Consider the following 23,812-nt stretch of genomic DNA (forward strand, 5'->3'; position numbering starts at 1 on the left):
GTTTATTTAATCTTCATTCAAATAGGATTTTTACGTCCATTGTTCTTCAGTATTTACGAGATGATACAATTGATACTTCCCTACTTAGTACAAGTGAGTCAAATTCGAAATAATCAACTTAACAGGTATACAGTTTTAATAATTATTAATCTTAGATTTTGTGCATATTTTCTAATACTACTATATATCAACACACAGTAATGGTTGCAGTTATGCATACATCAAGTTTAAATCTGGACTCTACGTATTTTTATGATGTAAATATGACTTGTAGCAAAAAATAAATCAATAACTTATAATTAATTTTACAAACAGATTTTTTATAAATCCCTTGATGTCCATGCGTATTTATGTTTTATGTAAAACATACCATGAGAATATATAAAATACAATAACAGTGGTATAACATTTTGTGTGTATTCGGTAACATTAAGGTCATGATCTGAAAGAATAGAAATTTCTGCATGAATTGTTAAAAGATAATTACATTAACAGTGAGACATGGTAGCGTAAGTTCCGCACCATAGTGTCGTGGTATAAGTCATCATAGTACGCATCTCATGAAATTTGATCACTGTATGGAACCGGTGCCCACACAGCATCGTGATGAATTTGGGGAGCTACAATAATTAGTGAACAGCCGACTCAGTAAACCAGATATAATCGTGGGGACGGGAGATCATCATGTTAACCACACTATACCCCTATACTGGGTTAATGATCGTTCACCTCTGCTGAGGTATGCGGACATAAGGCTGGCAGTCGGCTGGTCGACCTTGTCCTCTATGGGTTGTTGCGCCCAGGTATTTGTTTATTCATGGTAGCATAAGAGTACAATACATTTTGTTGTTGTTTTGAACTGATGGTAATAATAATAGTAATAATAGTAATAGTAATAATAATAATAATAATAATAATAATAATAATAATAATAATAATAATAATAATAATAATAATAATAATAATAATAATAATGGGCTTCTTCAGGAGAGCCGAAATAAAAGGATCTAGATACAGATATTGAAAGACTTTTACAAAATGTCAATCTTGGTCGCAGTGGAAAGGATGCAATTATGTAAAGAAACCTTAAATAATAATATAATAATATTGTCAGACTATCTTCCATCAGATAATAAATGTAGGGATGTAAATATAATGAGAATGTTGGTTAAGACATTGTCGCGTCTGGCCGCGAAACTAGGTGGCCCGGGTTCGATTCCTGGTCGGGGAAAGTTACCTGGTTGAGGTTTTTTCCGGGGTTTTCCCTCAACCCAATATGAGCAAATGCTGGGTAACTTTCTGTGCTGGACCCCGGACTCATTTCACCGGCATTATCACCTTCATCTCATTCAGACGCTAAATAACCGAAGATGTTGATAAAGCGTCATAAAATAACCTACTAAAAAAAAAAGACATTGTCATTTACATATTTCTGCTGTCGTGAAGAAAACAGTTAATAACAATTATGGTAACGGAGAAGACAAAGAATAAAATGATTATAATCATAATAATGACTATATGCCAAATAAAATGTCGGAGTACTGAATAAAATAAATAAAATATATTAAGAAATTCATAATGTAATGGGGATTATAAAATAACTATCAAATAGGCTATAAAAATTGTTATGTATTTCTCATATATTAATATTTGCATATTAAAACAATTTGTATTGGTTAAGCATTTGGTGTAATTACATTTAAATAATAACAATATGTCATTATAGTTATTAATCACGCAGTTGGTGATCTTTCTTGTTTTTCTTGACCCAAATATGTTTTACAGTTGTTTTTTTTATAGAAGTTCTAATAATATTTATATCCATTTGTCATTCAGTTCCTAATCCATTTGCATTGATAAGGCATATTTTATAACAATTTTTCCACTGCGACTTAAAGTAGTTGGGGAGTGGTGGCTAAGAAACCAAAGGGAACAGATTTCCATTCCCAGATAGGGAATTGAAGACGTTCATCTTGCTTTCTGTCGTAATTGTTTCGAGTTGTCTAAAGCAGAAATCTCGTGACATGGAAATAATATGATGAAGGATTTCCTCACAAGTAAATATTTAGGATCTGGTGTATAACCTTATAGACACAAAACGAACCAGGCAATTACAATATCTAACGAAAGGTTATGATAATTTCTAACAAAGCAAACTGATTACAACTTCACAATAATTATGTAATAATGTAGCTATTTAATACGAAACATTACTGCGAGCACTGAGTCAGTGTGATTTGTATATAGATATTTCAATTTCAGTAGTAACTTTGTTTTGCATGCATCTTGTAGTGTTGGATTTTCTTTGTGGGTTACTTATATGGTACTTTTAAGCCTTGGTTTTTCTGAACCGACGCATGCGACGTGCGAGGTGCGAGGCCTGCCTCGCACAAATCCAGACTATGCAAGAGATAGTGAGTGGTTTGTATAACTGCGAGGTGCGCAGACCTCGCATCTCGCAGTTATAGAAACCACTCACTATCTCTCGTGTAGTCCGGATTTGTGCGAGGCGGGCCTCGCACGTCGCATGCGTCGGTTCAGAAAAACCAAGGCTTTAGTATGTTATGCTGTATGATTAATAATATTTTGAGGTAGAAAAGGGATTACTCTCTTTTCATTTTGTACATATTTTATATTATTACTTTTCAAGTGCATTTGATGTTCCTTATATAATTGTATTAAAAATTTTGCATTTATGTGTAAATCAATGTTTCCTCCTTCATGCTGCGCAGAAGCGTAACCGCGCAGTAACTGAAATGCTCCGGCGCATACTCAGTTGTCGCTTCTGTATTTGGAATTTTACTTTGAAAGCGAGGTTACAAGAAATTTAAAGTTTCATAAGATTGGCAGGTAGTGCAAAAATGTTCCCCCTCTGAGTAGCAGTAGGTCTGCACAGCTTTAAAAATAGAGGAACGTTGGTATAAATACGTTTTGTATTTCAATATGCAAAGGCTGAACTGGCACCTGTATCTGAAACGTAAAAGCGCTTCTCATATGGTGGTGTTTCAGAGAGCCGTCTGGGGCAGCATCAACAGAAGACGGATCGAAAGCGCAAGAGAAACGTAGTGGCGGTGGTGGTGAGAACCCTAAGGACGACGTTTGTCCTTGGGATTCGCCCTCAGAAACACCAGCAACGTCAACCGAGGTCATTTCACAGCCTGAAGTTGCCAGAAGGAAAACGGGCAGCATCTCTGTCACGGCAGGGTCCTCTTCGATGTGCGAAGATGTATATCCGTGGGATATGCCATCGAGCCAACCCTTATCCTTGCCAGAGCCAAGACCTTCCCGTAAGAATTCCATGCAGTTGGATTCCGGGAGCTCGTCTTCTGACGTCAGTGTCGCTATAACGGAAGTTTCTGACAGGCTGAGAAAATCGTGCGCCTTGCAGCAACATAGTCCGGTCGGAGCCCCGATACCGGAGCCGGAGAAAAATGTTCGCGTACCATCTGAAGAGCGCGTCATCGCCAGAATCCAGACGACGGTCAGAAAATACTCGACCGCTTCCATCGTTGGCCTAGGGTCGTCTGAATCGCGCAGATCGTCGGTAACAACGAAGCCTCCTGGAAGTACTAGGCCTTCGGTATCTTCCTCGGAGGACTTTGCCCTGGGAACACCAGCACAACGTTCTTTTGACTCGTCATCCACCACGACCGTGTTGCCAGACAAACAGGATAGGACCAATAGGAGTGGGGATGATCCATGTTTAAGGACTTATAAAAAGTCTCGTAAGAGATCCTCTGTGTCTGTGGCCCCCCTCATAAGTGTAAGTTCAGTTGTGGATAGCACTGTTGAAGATTCGAGTGCCAGTCAGACTTTACTGGAGCCGACCCCTGTGGTAGTAGCTGAAGAAAGTCCCGCAGTTTGCCCGAGTGGTGGTGATAGTGCTTTACATACTGAAAGTGTTGTTGCTTCGTGGGAGGAACGTGCTGATCCTCAAAGCAGGAAAGTCAATGAAATATGTCCATGGGAAGACGAGTAAGTACATACAACTCGATAGCAACAAAATGCACTTGTATGGTGTTCTTCTTCTTCTTCAAACTACGCCTCACAATATGCCCTTCATTCACTCTTCTTCTGCTTCTTTTTCCACTTCATAATTCCAAATCTTTCAGCACATTATGGATGTATTCTCCTAAACATGGACACTGTGATTGTTCTTCGCTGAACAAGCGGCCCTCTCTTAAATCTGTTGAAAATATCGTGTCGATTATCAGTGACTATTACCGAACCAATACTTCACACTAACATAAACAAGAATGATATAATTATTGTAAAAGAAAATAACGGGTGTCTGAGTTATGAGGAGATTTTCTGCCGACTTCTTTACGGCCTTGATGGCGAAAGGCGTTACGCCGTTTGGCTGTTAAACAATTGCCATTTTAGGGATACAAAAATTTGCACTCATCTTAATTTAAGGTACAATCTTGAAATGTTGTCCCTCTGCTAAGATATATACCTCACATGGCTTAATATTTATAGCAACACGGTAAAGTTCTTGTTCAGTGATGTTGCTAATTTCTATACGAATAGGCCTATTTTATTTCAAATTATTTAGCGTATATGGATTGTTGGCATACACACTCTTTCGATGTACTTCTGTCGTAATGACTTAAGAATAGACTTTCTCTTACTTGCTTCTAAACAGGCACCCATCTCGTGCAATTTGTTTTCAGTAAGAATATCTCTACTTTTATTGTTATTTTTATACAGCAGTGATCCCGTAGCACAAAATTTTGTCACTAAGTTGTAAATAATAAACGTATTAGGTATCTGGGAATCTGAAAATGTTCTACGATATTATCTTTTACATCTTCAGTTTTAAAGTTTAGCAAAATAATTAATTCTTTATCAATACACAATACATGTTATCACAACGGTCAGTGACGCTACTGAGCTACTAGGCGAGTACAGTTTGGCTTCCCAGCGGGAATGAGAACTTGTTTGAACGCATGAGTCGCGGTGACTTCGCAGTACCTACTGCATTTTTTCCTCTTGCTCATCTCCTCGTATGTCAGACACCCAGTATCTCGTGTATCATTACTTCAGCGATTTAGCATTTTCCTGATCTTTATGGCAACTCCCATTGTAATAAAAAGATCGGTGTTTCAAATATGACACAAACTCTCTCATAATGCGTTTTACGCATTTCCCAACAATTGAGTTATTTTATCATATTGTAATTTATATGCCTGTTTTAGTCCATTTTTTTAGTTGTATTTCAAAATATACAGGGTGTTAAAAACGTTCGTTTACAACGTTTCAGGGATGGTGAAGGAGGTAAAAACAAACACATGTTTCATGCAACAAATATCTCTCAGATTTGTCATTTCGGCGCTGTGAGTTAATAAGAGGTGTGAAGAGATTGTGTCCAGACTCTGTTACCTGAATGCAGTGATGTGAAAAAACCTCTACTGAATGCACAATTGATTTCTAAGTAGTACAGACTGCCTGATAGGCTACGCTAAATATGGCAGAAGTTTGTCGAATTATCGCTGTAGCTTCAACAACGTGAAAAATCTGCTCTTCTGCCATATTTATCGGGGTCTCGTAAAACAGACATTTCATATCCCCCACTCAAAGAAATCCATAGAGATTAGGTCGGGCGATCGAGGTGGCCATGATCTTGCTAGCAAAATGCAAATCTACCTTTCTTAGCAATCCACTCATTGCGTTTGTAACACGATTTACCTTACATCGCGTTGCAGGCAAAACAGAACTGACTGTAAGAAGCCAAGCGACCTATCCTTTTAGAACACCCATTGGCAAAATGGTGCATCTGCCAGATTTTTATCACATAGGAAATATGTTTGTTTTTACCTCCTCTATTATTTCCGAAACGTTGAAAACGAACCTTTTTGACACGCTGTATAGAGAAATGAAGCACTTACTATTCACCCAAATTTTAAAAAATCTTTCTTCTGAATTGCAAGTAGTGATATTTTTTATCATATCAAAAAAGTACGATATCTGAATTAATGTATGAATTGTGCAGTTTAAATATATTTATATTATTAATTTAATGCAAATTCACCCCGTTTCCGTTGCCAGAATTTCAACTTTCTCCATTAGCCCTCATTACAACCATTATCCTGGCGCTGTGTTCATATAAGTCTAGCTGCCTCGATAATTCAGTTGATATAAAACTGGCTTACGTTCAATGCGAGTCCTGTTCTAATGCCGGTGATAGCGGAATCTTATTTGTAGTGGACAAAACAAAGATTCATGAGTGTTTTCTTCAGAGTTCTCCCATTTCCCTCCATCATTTTACCGTCACTCTACATTTCAATATTTATTATCATCATTACAATAGCATTACCCAAAATGGTGCCGATGTGATGATTGTGGCTAGCTCGCAGATGGCATTAGTCTGAGAAGACGTGGCGAGCTTTCGAGGGGGTGAAAGACACTAGTGAAACCCTCGGAACGGCAAGGATGTGCAAGTTGATTCGACAGATTGTTATTTATTTACCATACCTGTTCTTTCCTCTTTCCTACCCTCGCATAGTTTTTTTTCACTGTTCTCTTCATTTGTCTTTACCCCTTCCCTATTCCCTATCATTACCTCAATTCTTCCTTGTTCTCTTAACTCTCATTTCCTCTTGTTTTGCTCTTATCTCTTCTCCCTACTCTCTAATCCCTCCCTCTTTACTTCTCCCTTTTTCTCCTCTCCTTACCCCTCTCTCTTCTCTTTCCTCTCAGCCTCCATTTTCCTTTCTTCTCTCTTGTCCTTAATAATGAGAAAGTCTGTATCATCTTCATAACACCTATTTAACAACAGAATTACAGAGGTAAAATAAATTACTCTAAGAAAATTCTTCTCATAGTTGCATTACCAATTTTGAATTTTATACGACTGTGAACGAACTGGTTCACTTGATAAAAAAATCCGTCGGCTGTTTTAACTTTCTTTCCAGTAGAATACGTTAACAATATCCATGTTCGTTAGCAAAGAATTTATCTAACCAAAATTGTTTCCAGAGTAAAGTAACAGTCACTATAGTTCGTGCAAGGAAAGAAAGTGCTTGACAACTATTACCCTTTCTACCTCACTCTCTCACGCCACCATAATTCAAGGTCAACAACAGCATATATACTAGTACATACTAGTATACTTAGTACAAATCCCAACAGTTTATTCCTAGAACTAATATTGGTATTGAATTCTTTTAGGTTGTCATGGAAATGTGGATAGTTGCCAGCTCTTTTTTAAGCACTACACGGGCAAACTTCGCTGCGTAGCAGTGATTTACACGGAGTGGCAATGCTGTTGTGTTTAAATGTCAGGCACTTTCTCTTACCGCAAAGACTGTAGTTTGTTCCTTACGCCGAACTATGAACTGTTTGGACCTTCCTTTGAGGCATGACATGAATTTCATGGGAAGTGCCGGTCAACAACAGTAAAATGTACACAAACTTCCACTATCATTTTCATGACTAGAGCCCGGAAGTTTCGCAAAATGCCTTTTTAATCGGCAGCGGGTATCGACATAATATATCCTCAATGAATAAATGTTTTCTTTTCGCATTCTTGTCAGTTTCTCGTGCGTATTTACATTTTGCTTATTTTGCCACTTTCAACTCATTTGCCGTATTCTTAAACTTTAATCTTATATGTTTCGAAATAAGCGTAAGAATAGGTCTATTATATAATTTAAAATTCTGATTGTATTTATTAATTTAATAATCTCTCTGTTAATTAAATGATATAATTATAATACTCAGTCACAGAATAAATAAGCTGCTATTATTCGGTTGACAAGCTTTTGTCATTTAGTCTGCTTTCAAAAAAACTGAAAGTTAGAATTATAAAACAGATATCTTACCGGTTGTCCGGGACGGTTGTGAAACTTGGACTCTCACTTTGAGAGAGGAAGAGAAGTTAAGGATGTTTGAGAATAAGGTGTTTAGGAAAATATTTGGGGCTAAGAAGGATGAAGTTACAGGAGAATGGAGAAAGTTACATAACACAGAACTGCACACATTGTATTCTTCACCTAACATAATTAGGAACATCAAATCCAGACGTTTCAGATGGGGTGGACATGTAGCACGTATGGGTGAATCCAGAAATGCGTATAGAGTGCTAGTTGGAAAACTTGAGACCGAGACGTAGATGGGAGGATAATATCAAAATGGGTTGAAGGAGTTGGGATTTGATGCTAGGGATTGGATTAATCTTGCTCAGAATAGGGACCGATGTCGGGCTTATGTGAGGGCGACAATGAACCTCCGGGTTCTCTAAAAGTCACTTGAAAGTAAGTCTCTCATTCGAAGTTTATGTGACTGTAACCTGTACATGTTCGTATTTTCGTGTGATTTTGCTTTGTTTATAGTTTAACTTCGTTGTTGTTATGTATTTCCGGTAGTGTGGAAGAGAAGGCTGTGTCCTTAACAACACCAGAATAAATAAATAAAATAAATACATAAAAATGAAGCAACTAAAGCATAAGGATTCTTATTATCCTTTTTGTCTCTTTATAACACCAACCATGATCTGGCAACAGAAAAAGTAGTGACGCTCAGCTCAAATTTAACAGACAGTCTATCAACGGGAAACAGGACATTGCCGCAGAATAATACGTGGGGTGTAACTTTAATGGTGGCAACACTGCTGTAAAAGCGAAACGAGACGGAGTTAATTGTTGTCACTTCTACCACATGTTAGTCTATGTCTGACCTCCTCCCCCCTAAAAGGATTCTTCCATCCGACCCACAGCGCATGCGCTGTGGAGAGTTGAAGTTAGTCTCTTGTTAGTTACAGCTCTAAGCGGTTGTTTCGCCATGTTTACAAAGCAGGAACAGCGATCTTGGCTAAAAATTCAATCTGCCTGTGGTCGTACAGCACGACAATGTCATGACGGTCTTGTTGAGGCATGTGGATAGACGGCGTTCCATACAAGACTGTGGCGAGGTGGGTTCGAGCCTTCAACGAGGGGCGTGACCACGTGGAAAACATGTCTCGGCCGGGTCGTCCGAGTGTTAATGAAGAGGAAGTTAAAGCTGTTTCCGCGCTATTGGACAAAGATCGACGACAGACGGTACGTGAGTTAGGCCAGGAGATAGGAATATCGCATATGACTGTGTTTCGTATTCTAAAGAATCGCCTAAAATTAGAAAATTGCATCACGGTGGGTTCCCTGGGATTTGACAGAGACACGGCGATGGATACGATACGACACCGCTCAAACTCACTTGGAGCGTTATGATCGTGAAAGAGACGCCTTCTTACGGCGTATTGTTGCGCTTGATGAGACATGGGTCAGGTCATACGAACCTCTACTTAAGCGCCAATAAAATGAGTGGCGTCATTACGGGTCACCACGCAAAACAGTGGTATGTCGTACCTCTACGAATGTGGAAGTTATGCTGATTGTTGTTTACGACTGTGACGGCGTCATCCTAACACACACCGTCCCGCAAAGACAGAAAGTTAATGCACAGTATTTCTGTCGTTTTTGGAGCATAATCTGAGACAAGCGTTGCGAAGAAAGCGCCCACATGTTTTGCAGAATCCTCCCATCATTTTGCAGGGTAACGCAAGGAGGCACACGGCACATCCTGTAGCTGATTTGTACCGTCGCTGTGCGTGGGAAGTGCTTTTCCAACCACCACATTCACCGGACTTAAGCCCCTATGACTATGACTTAATCCCAAAGATGAAGGAATCACTTCGTGACGTTCGATTCCGGACTGTTCCCGATATTATGCAGGCAGTAGGGCGGTCCATCAGAAACATCAACAGAACAGGAGCTGCTACAAGGAATACTACGACTTCTACATGGCTGGCAACGAGTTGTAGACAATGCTGGTTACTACATTGAAGGACTGTAGAAGTTTCACAGATGTATCACTTGTATATTCGTAATGAATAAATAGTTGCCATTATTAAAGTTACAACCTGTAGCTGTGTATCAAAATACATTGCCACGACAATCAGCTTGAATTTAAAAGCAATTTAATTCAATTTATCCCAGTACTTTGTAGAGATAACAACGTTGGTTTTGTATTAAATTGTGAGTTATGCTGCCTTAATGTAGTGTGTCATTAAGAAGTAAATTACATCTTTCTTTTTTTTTCGTGAATTCGACGAAGACATATTGTCTATCGATGGCGCTATCCTTTTATACAAGACCTTTCAACATTTGATGATCACCAATCATAAGTTAGGCCTATTTTCGGTGTTTTTCCCTTTTAGTGCCTATTTCTCATATTTTAATACCTTTCTGTCTGTCTATTTTCTTCGAAATAAATGTTTGAAATTCCGGGCTCTACTCATGACTTATTTGTAGTACAATCATGGTTTTGAGAGGCAGAAATCTATTATAAGTTTTTCGGCCGACTAGAACGTCCCAAATAATATCTATTTAAGGTTATTTTCTATAGTCATATTGGAATGAGAACGAATAATTCAAATATATATGCTAGACTTTGTGACATTTCTTTAATTGTCAACAGAGCTAAATGTCTGGTTAAGAATTCAAACGTGTTTGTGTTTTATAGAAGTGATAACTAAATAGAGAATTAAATTATAAACTTGCACCAGAAAAGAATAGCTAGAAATTTGTATGCGGAAGGGAAGGGGAGAAAACACTTGTTAATTCATAAAACTTCTTCTGAAGACAATCACGCGAAAGTTAGAGACTTATATATCATAGTGATTTAATTACAACTTTCTTTTACCGATTAATTTGAAACATTTAAGCAAATGTTTTAGAACAATGTGTAGCGAAAAAATTTCCACCTTCCCTCTCTCCCACATACATCTGACGACTTAGGTACCAAGTCTGTAGGTCGAAGGTATGGACTTGGTCATTTATGTAGTTTTGTTCAACTGAAAGGAGAACAACTAATAATTATATATAGATTTTAGTACATAATGAATAATAATATGTCCTAGTTTAAATTAGGGTTATCATACGATGTCCCTTTTCAGGGCATGTTCTCATTTTGTGTGTTGAAAAACAATCCGGCAGAAGTTTCTAGATTTCGTTACCGTACGAAAATGTATCTTACATAATATCATTTAATGTTTTTACTTAATCAATGCTAATAACAAATATAAAATTCATTAAAATTACAACTATAGGCCTACATTTCATGAGCACAAATGTGGAATTAAAATTGAAAATATTTACAAAGGTTTTGAAGAACTGTGTTGTAAGGAAAGTTGACTGGCAAAGAAAGAAATAACTGTAATGTTATTATAAACCATTCATTTAAATTTAAATTCTATAAATATTCCTATGCAAACAATTCGGATGACTAGGTATGCATTTATCTTCGGTATGAGGAGTCTTCATTTTGATGAACCAAATATTGTAGTTTTCTTAATTTGATTAACCGGAATGTGATAACCCTACTTTAAATTATTTTAATCACAATATGTAAAGATAGAATGTGGCTTTACAAAGCTTAACACCGTCTTGTCTATCTTAATCATCAAACAAGACTATCTGAGAAACCTTCAGGATCTGACGTTTATTCCCATAACTTTCAATATATTTCATTCCATGATCAGCGTGGCCCATATGTCCTCCATCACTCTAGTGTCGTCCAATATACGGTACTCGTAATTTCCGACCACATCTATTCATTCATATGAAGAGCAAGGCCAAACCAATTTTGAGCCCTATCGCCCATCTATTTCACCACGCCTTCTCATCTACTCTTCTTCCTCCTTGGTTCTGAATTCTATCAATCCTGTAAACTATAGTTCATTTCTACTACTCGTTTTCTATATTCATTTTCTTACGCACTCAAAGTTCATATATCCAAAATGAATTATATCCCTAACTTAGAAACATTGATATTGTTAAATATACGAAACATGAATTTTACATTACTGTACATAGCTTCATGAAAATTATGATACAAGAATGGGAAATCGTCTTTTGTATAAATTAATACTACTTTTAATTCATCCACGGTAACTATTTCACCAATTGAACATTTTATCTCTTCCCGTTAGCAAATAGGTCCTAATTGATTGCTCTGTTCTTTCCTACAGGGAGAGCTGTAAGGTGGATACACCATTTGTGAAGACATATGCAACACTAGGGTACCTCTGAAAGGTATATGTTTCACAACTGCCAGTCATTGAACATAGAAAAATATTCACTTGAAAATGAAATTTTCGGGTGCGTTTGTTGTTGGTTATATGGATCAAGAATCCTGGATCTTTAAACTACACACTGATTTGAACGTTTAAAACAATTACTTTTTAATTTATACTATAATATGTAATCCTGAATGAAATGAACATAAGAAATAATAAAAACAAACTTTTGCTAAAATGCACTAATTAAACATTAAGTAATTTAAAGAAAAACTATTGATTTAAGTTTATAGGTGTATTATTAAAATAAGTGTTATACTTAAATCAAGATATATAGGCCTACATAAAAATATCACTTTCAAACCTCTGATTTCGCCGGAAAGAAATTTTATTTTCACATGACAAGAATTAATTGTTGTTGCTAGTTTTACATAATTAGTATCTGGGAGAGAAAACAATATTCAGTCTTAAATTGAAATGAAAGTAAAATTCAAAGAAACTGAATATAAAATACCCTATCGAAGCCTTTGTATCGCATGTATTTTCTCTTGCGTGTGTAATTTCACGTAGGTATATAATTATGCTTAAAATATGAAACTTACGGCCTGTAGCTTCACATCTAAACTTATTTTATTATTTTGAAATAAATAAGCTATAGATAAATTAATTAAAACATTATTTCTGGAATAAAGTTGTTCCTGATCTAAGTAAAAATGTATAATGGAGAAATCATAAGGCATCTCGGAGGTGCATTACAAGAAATAAATACAGGACAGATGTATATACATTCATTTAATAAAAATACACAGCAGCTGACCAAAATATTCAAATAACTTTGCATTTAAAACATGTACATCAACAAACTTCACGTGTTCTGTTCATTGGTGTACTATCTGAACAACATAAAAGATAGAGTGAAATAAAAAGGAACTTGAATTATTATTTCAAAGTTATACTAATACGCATTTCCGTAACAAATTAAATTCAGTTTAAGGGCTTGCGTATGGATTCATTTTTTCAACGTTTTGTTAAACATAGGAAAATATCTGCATTCAGAATTTCAGTAAGATTATGGACTTCGTTCATTGTGATCTTCATAATGAAACTATCTTAGTCACTTGTTGACACGTTAACGTATTCTAGTTAAAAAAATCATAATTATACACACTAAAACTAGATCTCTAAGTAAATAATTCATAGCAATTGTCTTGCATAATATTCTCAGATTAACATTATGATGAAGTTTAGCGTAACTGGAGAACTGCTTAATTTCTGAAACCACCAGTTACAATTCGCGTAACAACTCGCCTTTCTAATCTGATTTTATAAATGTATAAACTTTATCATACAATATTATTAAGCACTCGCATACTATTGTAGCCAACTTCCACACTTTTCCTTCAATTTTAATGAAGTGATATTTGTAGAGAATTTGAAAACACTTTCTATAGAATAATATGGAATGTAAAATAATCGTACATGCTATATTATTTAAAGGAACATACATATATATCTTAAAAATCCCATTAAATTTCTTACAATTCCTTAAAACATACATTAAAATTGCGTTTACATTTTACTACATTTTCTCGCGAAATAAATATAGCTTTGCTACAATTTTCAATTGCTGATGCAGCCATAATATCACGGAACACATAACGTAATGCGAAAGTTAAGCAATTTTTAGAAATAAATTATACATCCTACTCTGTGTTTAATCATAAATTGACAACAAGGTCACAATTTTAATCGAATATTTCTAATCCCAGAAAGCGAATATAAGGTTAAGTGTGATCTCATTTGAGTGATTTATTAATAAAAGCTCTTGACGTAATTTGGTTAGTACAATATACGAGTACATATAGAAGATGATATTAAGAATGTAATGCCTCGAACTTGCGAAGTTATTTTCAAAGTTAAGAAAAAAAGTTACATGTTCTTTCTGTATGGATTAGTAATTTACCCCAACAATCGATCTGTAACATATTGCACTACTCAAACTCAGAAATGATAGTGAGAAATGAGTGAGCATGGGATGAAGAGTTCTGGGGTACTTGCACTATGATGCTATTGAAAGATAATTATTTGCTTAAGCAAGTAAGTGATTGTCACTTAAAATGAAGCTAATAAATTATTCTTAAATATTTAATTCTTTTTAATATTGTAAAAACATCCGCGAGATTTTCAATTTAATTCTTTAAAATATAATAAATATATGAAATATATTTATCTATAAGTAGCACATACTGATATTAAATCAGTATAGTGAATTTTAATATTATTATAATCAGACCGAAGAAGATAAAAATTTAATCAAATTACTTATTTATGATTTTGATCTTCAATTTATGATCATATTTTGTGGGAATAGTGAAGAATTATCTTTATTGGTGTCTCTGTCGTTAAATCGACTGAATAAAATTTAGTCCATAGATCAATTAACCTAAACATGCATTCTTTTGCTGTAGGTTAAGAATACCATACTATTAAAATAAACTATAGCGACAATATTACAGTTTTATTACATGATCATTGTACTGACGACTTAATGCTTTTTAAACCATATTGTGTAATTCAGTAGAGAAACAGATTTGATATTTAAATCAGCCATGTTACATTTTTTGGGTATATTCCTGTCCTTACCTATTAAATTCTTCTTTAAAAACGTGTTGAAGACTTGGTTGAATCCCACTGTCACAACCTATTAACAACTAACAAGGTGCTGAAAATTAGTTTAAGAGCTCTGAAATATCACTTCTTTTAAATTATCAATGTTATATTTCAATTATAAATAGTAAATGATCTAAATGCAAGATATACATATATGTAGAAGTAATTCCAACTCAGGTGCCTGCATAAACAAATCCTTAAGAATAATAAATGTTAAAGAGTGTTAGGTAACATAGAAATTTATGCAAAATTTGTTCATTTGAGGGTCTAATTTAACAGCACTTGAGCTTTCAATGTCCTATGTTTTGCAGATATCGCTAACTGAACGCATTCGGCGACACTAGTACTGTCAGTCACTGAGAGCTGACAAATCTGAGCCCTTGCCATTGCCTCAGACTGGACGGGAATAGATGTCTGCCATTACTCTACCAACAAACAGCACAATACTGGTCTTTGGAGCTATTATAATTGAGTACGTTTAACTTTTGTTTTGTGCTCACTGCATCAATTGCATATACAAGAACCAATACTACCGGTACTACAAAAATAATAAAATAAGTAGCTATAAGTTGAATTATCGAATCCATATAATATTTCGTATTCGTTTTAAAAAAACATATGAAATTGATGGAAAGTACTTTCCACTCTATGTGATATATTCTGAATTTTATATCATCAAAGAAGGGGAAAATAATAAATATTACAGAATCTAAATTACTTTCAAGAATCTCACAAACGTGGCTTAAGTTTCAGATTTTTTTAATGTTGAGATTTTTCTCTATTTTGCCTCATTGTTACCTCAAAGATAAAAGAATTAATTTGTATGTTCACTTTATATACCCATATTTCATCACGTAAATGAATTTAAACCAAATGTCTTTTAATAAACATGAAAAAATAGAAGTTCTGAAATATTATAAAAGCTTTATGTACGAGTAAAGAGCCCCACAATAAGTACTGGTACGCTTAAAATCTTAATTTCAAGTTTACTTTGAAAATGAGATGAAGCTTTGCGTATAAAATTCCGTTATATTTATTAAGCTGCTGTATAATTTCCATTCTTGCAAATACTGACATACTACCTAACCAAAGAGTTCCTTTCAAATTTTTATTCTATCAGCATTTTTTCGTGATTTGTATAATAATATTCACAAGGTGTAATTTTCAACAGGAAAATTAGTTTGAATCAAATTATATTTTCCTATTTTCATGGTTGGTTTTTCATATCTTGCAGTCCTTTAGATATTTCTGTTGACTTCATCTTCACTATTGTAGCATTTAACTTGAAGATGCAGCCAACATTTTTCTCTTAGATGCTAGGTTCTTCTTCTTGCACATTGAACAAATATCTAAAAGATCTGCATCAAAACAACGACTATGAAATCATAGTATTTAAACCTTTCCCCAATCTTTGTTAGCGTAAGCAAAAATTTCAGTGCATATGCAATTACTCTTAAAGAGCACTTAACATTTACTAAAATGGGTGAAAAATAATTTCAGTTGAATTAAGGAAACAATCTGGATTTTGCAATGAATACATTTCAACAGCTGTTGGCGTGAAACTGTTGACTACAGTTTTCTAATATCATAATATAGCTCCTTCAGAACGGTGATGGTCTGAGAAGCCAGCATTTACAACTGTAGTAAACTGCACATACTAATAATAAGTGTTCTAATTATATAAATCCTAATATTCACATTATTATGTGTGTATATGTGTGAGTGTCTATATAATACAATGCATATTCAATTAGGTGTACTAAATGTGGATTTATCACTGTGAGGATGGGTTAATAACATAAAATAAGCTTAGTGTTCGTAGAGGTTTGTAGCTGCTCGCTTTCCCAACTACATTGTGCTGTTTGTTGTCGTAGAACAGTTCGGACAGTAAAATTTATCTGCGACGACATAAAACCCAAGTGCTGAATTTCGAAACTTTATTCACATCTCTAGAATCTGATGTGTTGTAGAATTTAAACTTTATTACTTTATTCATACTTAGAATTTGAGCTATTGTTTATGATAATATAGAAGATGACAGAACAACCAATTGTATTTGTTATACATTTATAACATAAATGTGCTCTGGTGCCTGTGATATACAAGTGTATTCTATGCTCTTCTGAGGTCTTAAATTTCTAAAAGTATTGTGTAGAAAAAAAAACACTATTTCACTATAGCAAAACCTGTCCGTTTTTAGTTCCACAACTTGCATAAACATATTCATGTTCCCACTTTTATATATTTAATGACTATATATCATTGTATTGTTACATTAAACAAGAAGTAGACATTTAAGAGCTAATTATTATTGTTGATTGGCCTATATATAGCGAACATGATGGAAGTACACATATACTGTATGTAGGCCAACTTGCTTCTTGAAACAGCACAAGGAATATATATATTTTGGCTGGGAAACCAATATAGCTTAAGTATGTTTAAATGATAAAATTAAGCTACTTTAATATGTAGCTACGAGTATTTAAACACGATCGTATTTCTTGCTAAACAGTGACGAAGATACGATATGGTGAAATGGAGTTACAAAAATATTTCTAAAATATGGATACTCTGTCAGTTCCATTAAAATGTCATTGTACACTTTACAGGTTTCACTGTATAGTACATTCAAAGTGTTGGAGTCTATTGAAATTTTGAATGCTGATTTGTTTAAGATACTATACATAAAATAAGTCTAGGAATTTTATTAATTGATACTTATTTCAGTTACTTATAATTATTTAATCATTTCTCATGAAGGGCATTAAAATGTTATCACACATCTTACTTTTTACTCAGATTTTATGTTGAGACAATGTGATAAATCAACAACGAACTTTCAGATACTCTCCATGAGTTATATTATAATACATAAAAATACTCTTTAAAATTTTCATTATATGATATAGTTGTTTAGTTAGTGCTTTTTAGTTCTTTTGATGATAATACATTTTCATAATGACGTGGCATAGACCTCAAAATATGCCTGATGTCGATACTAGGGCATTAATGTTGTGTTCAATGACTGGACGGAAAAAGTTATTTCGTACCAGAAAAGATACGTCTATATGTATTAAAAGACAGGAAAATGATTGAGCAACTATACACGTGGAGCAACACTCATTACATTATTTAAAAAAAAATGTGTTATCATATGTAAATCAAGGAAATGATGTATTGAAAACATCTATTGTGAAAATATATAAGCCCATACGAAGAAACTTTGTTTTAAAAGTAGTTCATTCAACGTTGCTCTAATATATTGTTAGATAGTAACATTATAACATTGTATTACTCCATATTGTGTATGGATGAGTTTGTACAGTGTTCGTTGAAACATTAAAAGCAGATAAGTTTACAATGGAGTTATAGTTCAAACTCACTGTACGGTATTAAGCTCATTTTGCAAAATATTTATATGTAAAAATATAAATATGGTGATATTTTAAGTCATACATGGCATTATAATAAAATATCAGTTTTTACAGTCAAGAATGGAGACGGGAGAAGTTTCTTTATGAAAATGTTGTAGTACTGTACTTGTATATCAAGTTTGCCAATTTTATAAGGGGTGACAGTGTCGGAAATTCTTGATTATAAAAATTAAGAATATATTAAATTGTTATTTAGGAATGTTATATGGTTGGATGTAGAAATAGTTTGAATTGTTGGAATATTGTATGATAAAACCTTGTTGCAGTGTTAATCATAGTACCGAAATATTTCTACTTATGTTTCAGGAGTTATGTCAATGCTCATGTAATTAGAATGTAACAAACACCCACTTGGTGGGGATAACTGAGAAAGGTCTTTATTGTAATTAAAAAGTTAACACTTGTTTGGAATAGAAATTTACCTCAGTGGACCAAGATGATATGCTTTGAGTATGGTTAGATTTCCATCTAGTCAGAAAATCACTATAATTTGAATGTTGTGATTATGTTTAATATGACATGAGTAGTATTGACTTAAAACAGAATATGTTAAAATTATTAAATAAGATGTACTAGATCTACGTTGTTATTATTATTGTTATTATCACCATTATTATTATCATTATTATTATCACCATTATTATTATTACCATTATCGTCATCACTATTTCTATTATTATTATTTTTATCGGCAATAAAAATGAACTAATATCCACTAAAAACTTAGAAAGAACGACCACAGTTGCAAGAGGACGTTAATATCTGTAATATCCACACTTTATGTTCCCGAATGTATTATAATATTCGATAATTTAAGTGGATTGAAGTCCTAATACTTACTCACCCTGAGGTTCATCCTTGTTAAAATAAAAGCTTACGAATTACTGGTATTGGATACGACTGTTGATCTATTCCCTTTTTGGAAACTATATTTGTTTCGTTTCTCCCTGCATTTACAAGTAAACTGATATTAGTTTTTATCAACAGTAATCTCACTAGAGGTTTTGATTTTATCGATATTTTTTTTTAACAGAGCCGCCATTGACTGTAAACAAATGACGGTTGCAAAGCATGTTTTATAGTACCGTAAAGAATTGCAGTTTGAAATGTTGGCAAACAAAGAAATAAATGCTAAGGAAGCGACAAAATTAAACGAATGCTAAGGAAGTGATAAAATTGTGCGATAAGCAGTCACGATTAGTTGAAAGACGTTCTTTCGTACCGTTTTATTGGTCAAAAGTAGTATGACGTAGTAAAACTGTAATAGTCATTTTAAAATGTAAATACCAGTGATAAACAATCTGTAATGTTATTGATGACATTAATTTATTAGTGAACATTTGATGATGGGTATGATCCTAATAATAGAAGTGATTCATAAAGTTGTTACAGTAAAGGTAATAATAATAATAATAATAATAATAATAATAATAATAATAATAATAATAATAATAATAATAATGTAATATACATAACAATAGTACATCTTGTTGAAAAATTGTTATTCAATTCAGTTATGAGTATAGAAGTTTGTGGCATTAATTTATCTTACAAATTGTATTCGTCTCTCCAGATATTTGAGTTCCAATCAAGATTGGTAAGTATTGTAACTTATGTGACAGTGTAAGTTTGTCAGAGTTACAATGGCTTATATATCTCAGGTAACAATTCCTTAATTTCCATCTATCGTTTCTCTTATACGTAAGACAGATAGTGAGTGAAACATGAAGTACTGCCTACAGTTGACACTGCTGATGAGGTTGCGTGGAGAACTGTGAACTCATAAACATCTATCCTACCTTTGACATGTATTTCTGGTGGTCTCTTTTCATTGGTTTGTAACTCAACTGTTGCTTAGTTTGTGCCAGTCATTTGCGATGTATGTCACACCTAGTCTCTTACTATATTACAATAGGCCTATTATGATTATAATCTTGTACTGTTTATCTACAACCTTCTAAAACTACCGAATTATACTTACCTCTCTCTTTTATCACTTATTCATCTTGATGTTCTTTATGTCTAGAATTCACATATATAATTATCAAAGAAATTTGATACGGTAACGTTATCCGGTTATTATGTATAGGCCTAACATACAGCTCAAACGTCTGCAGTGCTTTCGAACTTAACCTCTCCCTTCATCCAGTATTAGCCTGATTGTACATGCAGACTGTTGTGATTGGAATCTAGTTTGAATGATAACACTAAAAATTTCAAAAATTGTTATAGTTCCTTTCTATTCAGTGATATAATTTTTGGTGCAAAGTACATCAAGTTCTTGATACAAGGGGGTAGGGGATAACAATATGTTGCAATTCAAGTAACGAATCACAACCCTGTATTAAACAATGGAAGGCTTATTATTATTGATCCAGAATGATCAATAAAATTGATAGTTAAAATATTAATGCCTAATAATTCTTACACATATATTTTTTATTTTTAAATGCTTATTTAATTATCATAAATGTCATTTATTCATCATAATCATGACCATTCCTAATTAGTATGATGTTGATGATAGAAACTGATGCATCTGATGTAGATCATTCAAGTGAAATTAAAGAGAGCATAAAATGTTTGAATCAGCATTTTAAAAACATTTACTGCTTACATTATTAACATAAACAGCCCTTTCCTCCAGTTCCTAAATTAATTTCTGTACTGCAATATTTTTATATAGAATAGTCTAAAAGATAAAATGAACATATACACAAAAAATTTGGAACTAACAGTGTTCCATATATTTTCTTTCTTTAAAAAAATCTACGTTATCCCACTGATATCTTTCCACTCTATTGAAGTTAATCACGTTTCAATGGTTACCAATTTTAATAAATAAATTATTGTTTTGCAGGATTATGTTCAACGCTGCATAATTCAATTCTATCAATACACGATATTGAATAGTTTTTCCCCTTGAAATAGAGAATATTGAAGGGATTCTGAAAACAAGGTTAGCATGCCTGACTGAACACACAGCAGTAAATTATCTTGTGCGCATTATCACCTTGTGTGAAGAAGGCAGATTGTCCTGCGTGTTGGCGTTAGCCATAGTGTTTTGGAAAGACCTGGAAGCGTTATCTGGACACAAATGAAGTAGCAGATAGGCTCCGAGAAGGTCGTCCGAAGGTAACAACTCAAGCTGAAGACAGGTATTTGGGGCGTCTAGTTCGGAAGTGGTCTTCACTGGATGAATATGCATCCAAGGCGCAAATGGCGTATACCTCCACTCAACTCGCGCAGCATCAAGAGAGCATCAGAGATCGGATCAAAAAAGGTGGGGTTCTGTACTATTCATAGATGAGAAAAAGATTTGTCTAAGACCTGATTCAGGTAAAGTTCGAATCTGGAGAGTACCTGGTTATGCAGCCTGCGTCCGCCATACTATAGGCAGGGAAGTGGAAGTATCATGTTTTGGGCAGTCATAATTCATGGCTTACGAACATCTCTAGTGTCCATGATAGTCAATATGACTACAGTGAAATATTGGAGAGAGATTGTCCAAAGTCTTGTCATCGTCTATAGGGAAAATTTTGGTGAAAACCATATCTTTCAAGATGACAATGTCGGTCACATCAAAGAAGCTACGTAAATGAACGAATTCTAGCCGCTGAAATAACTCTTATACAATGGCCTGCTTACTCACCGGATATCAATCCTATAGAAGATGCTTGGGACCAGCTAAAGAATGCAATTCGCCGTCGTCAACCACCTGTTCAAACCCTCCATTAGCTCAGAGAGGCTGCGATCCAGGAATGGGATCATCTAGATCAGCAGCACTTCGACAACCTGATCGAGAGTATGCCAAGACGCATCCAGGCATTGTCAGAACCGGAGGAGACATGATGCATTACTAAAACAGTTTCTTTTAAATGTCCATATTGCCAATTGCATGTAATTGAACTTACAGTCCGATTATTTAGTCCTGACAGTCGTCGGCGATCTGCGTTTGGGTCAGGCGAGTCCATTAAGTTACGCCAGGAGTGTTCAGGTTAGTCTGTTGTCTGCAGTCAGAGCGATCGGATGTCACGCATGCGGTAGAGCGTTGTGTTTCCAGTATAGTTGAGTTGTACTGCATTCCTTTACCGACCGCTCGCCCTTATCTCTACTCCGGAACTCTCCCCACTACTCCTATTACTTCCCCTCTTTCGCGTCGATGAGCTGTCAGGACTAAATAATCGAGCTGTACAGTTAATTCTCCTTACAGTACTGTGTTTGTCTTTTGTTTATTTATGCCTCAATAAAAAAGTTAAAAGTAATCTTTGTTTAATATTTTATTGTATATGATTAAAGTAGTCACAGGGTTTCCTTATTCAAACTCAATTAATACTGGAATATGAAAAGGCTCTTGAAGTCTGTTTGGTTCCAAACCTTTCTTGATGTGTATATTAAAGCTATACATCAATCACACAATAAATCGAATTACGCAGAATATATCAACACTAATAATTACAACTATACAGAGTGTAAGGTGTATAAGTGCCTCACAATTTTTATTCTAACTGCAATATTTAACTAATAATTAAAGTTTACAATATTAGGCGTTTGGCAACGTTGCTGGATGGGGAGAAGGGAGTTTGCAAGTACACGGTACAGCTCAAGCGAATACAGACATACCGGCACAAAACAGATGCTCTGTTATAATGTATAATGTTTACATAAAACGAACACCAAATACAAACTTTCAATCTCATTAATAGAACTTTATGGTAAATTTCCATTTTATTTAACAATATTGGCAACATTGGTCCAATTTTTATTGTACGTCTAAAAAAGAAACAATAATGGTTTACTGCACAAAATCACAGGAACTTTTTTCTAAATGCAACTTTTTAATTTCTCCCGCTTCCATAAAGCAGTACCAATTTTTAAAGAAATTTTTGTTTGTGTGATTTTCGAAACGAGGTAAGAGACTCCTAGTTTCTAATAATCGTTGAAAAATCGCTACAAAAGTTCGCCGATTAGGTAACCTTCATTGCGGAAAACATTGATGGTACATCTTGCCTCACTTGAATTACAACGACTTTCTCCATAAATTAATATCATATGACATTCCTAAACTGTGAATGGCATTGTAAGTTGTTTATCGAATACCCGGTACCGAATTGTCATCCGCTCGGCAGTAGACCTATGGACAGAGAGCTTGAACTCAGCTGACATGTACGTACGTCTATGCAGAGTACTGCCTGCTGAACACGTTGCCACGTCTCTCACGCCAGAATATTAACAAATTTAAGCATGCAATTTTATTTAATTTCACGGAAACGTAATAGAACACACAAATATGTATTTAAACTAATATTAATTCTTTGCTAGATATACTGATGAAAACTTTTCGTAATTTTAGTAACGATATAAGCAGTATAACGTGAATAAAATAAGAGAAGAAATATTTTTTTTCGGGGAAAACTATCAAGTTTTGACCATATGTTATATGGACATTTTTTTTATCCTGTAGACCGTCCCCGACGACTATGAAAAGGACGGCACTTATACCTCTTACACTCTGTATAGAAACAGACATGGAAATAATAGTCTATATGTCTCAGCTAAAAATACAGAATGGTAGGTATTCAATGACAGTTCTTTTAAGGGCGAATCCTGAGCATGTTATGAATGCAGAAGTTCTCTATCATTTTGTCCT

The 23,812-nt window shown here is 34.5% G+C and overlaps 1 protein-coding gene across 3 annotated transcripts in view; it reads left to right on the forward strand.

Moving 5' to 3' along the window:
* Window positions 1-20,767, forward strand: part of LOC138710710 (regulator of G-protein signaling 9) — a 493,358-nt gene extending 472,591 nt beyond the window's left edge. For all 3 annotated transcript variants that reach the window (XM_069841776.1, XM_069841777.1, XM_069841778.1), the window contains 2 exons: window positions 3,010-3,975; window positions 12,008-20,767. In XM_069841776.1, coding sequence (XP_069697877.1) covers window positions 3,010-3,975; window positions 12,008-12,068 — 1,027 coding nt within the window. In that variant the 3' untranslated portion in view covers window positions 12,069-20,767. The remainder of the gene's footprint in view (window positions 1-3,009; window positions 3,976-12,007) is intronic.
* Window positions 20,768-23,812: the final 3,045 nt, after the last annotated feature.

The sequence above is a fragment of the Periplaneta americana genome, chromosome 12 (assembly GCF_040183065.1).
Source record: "Periplaneta americana isolate PAMFEO1 chromosome 12, P.americana_PAMFEO1_priV1, whole genome shotgun sequence".
Taxonomy (NCBI): Eukaryota; Metazoa; Arthropoda; class Insecta; order Blattodea; family Blattidae; genus Periplaneta; species Periplaneta americana.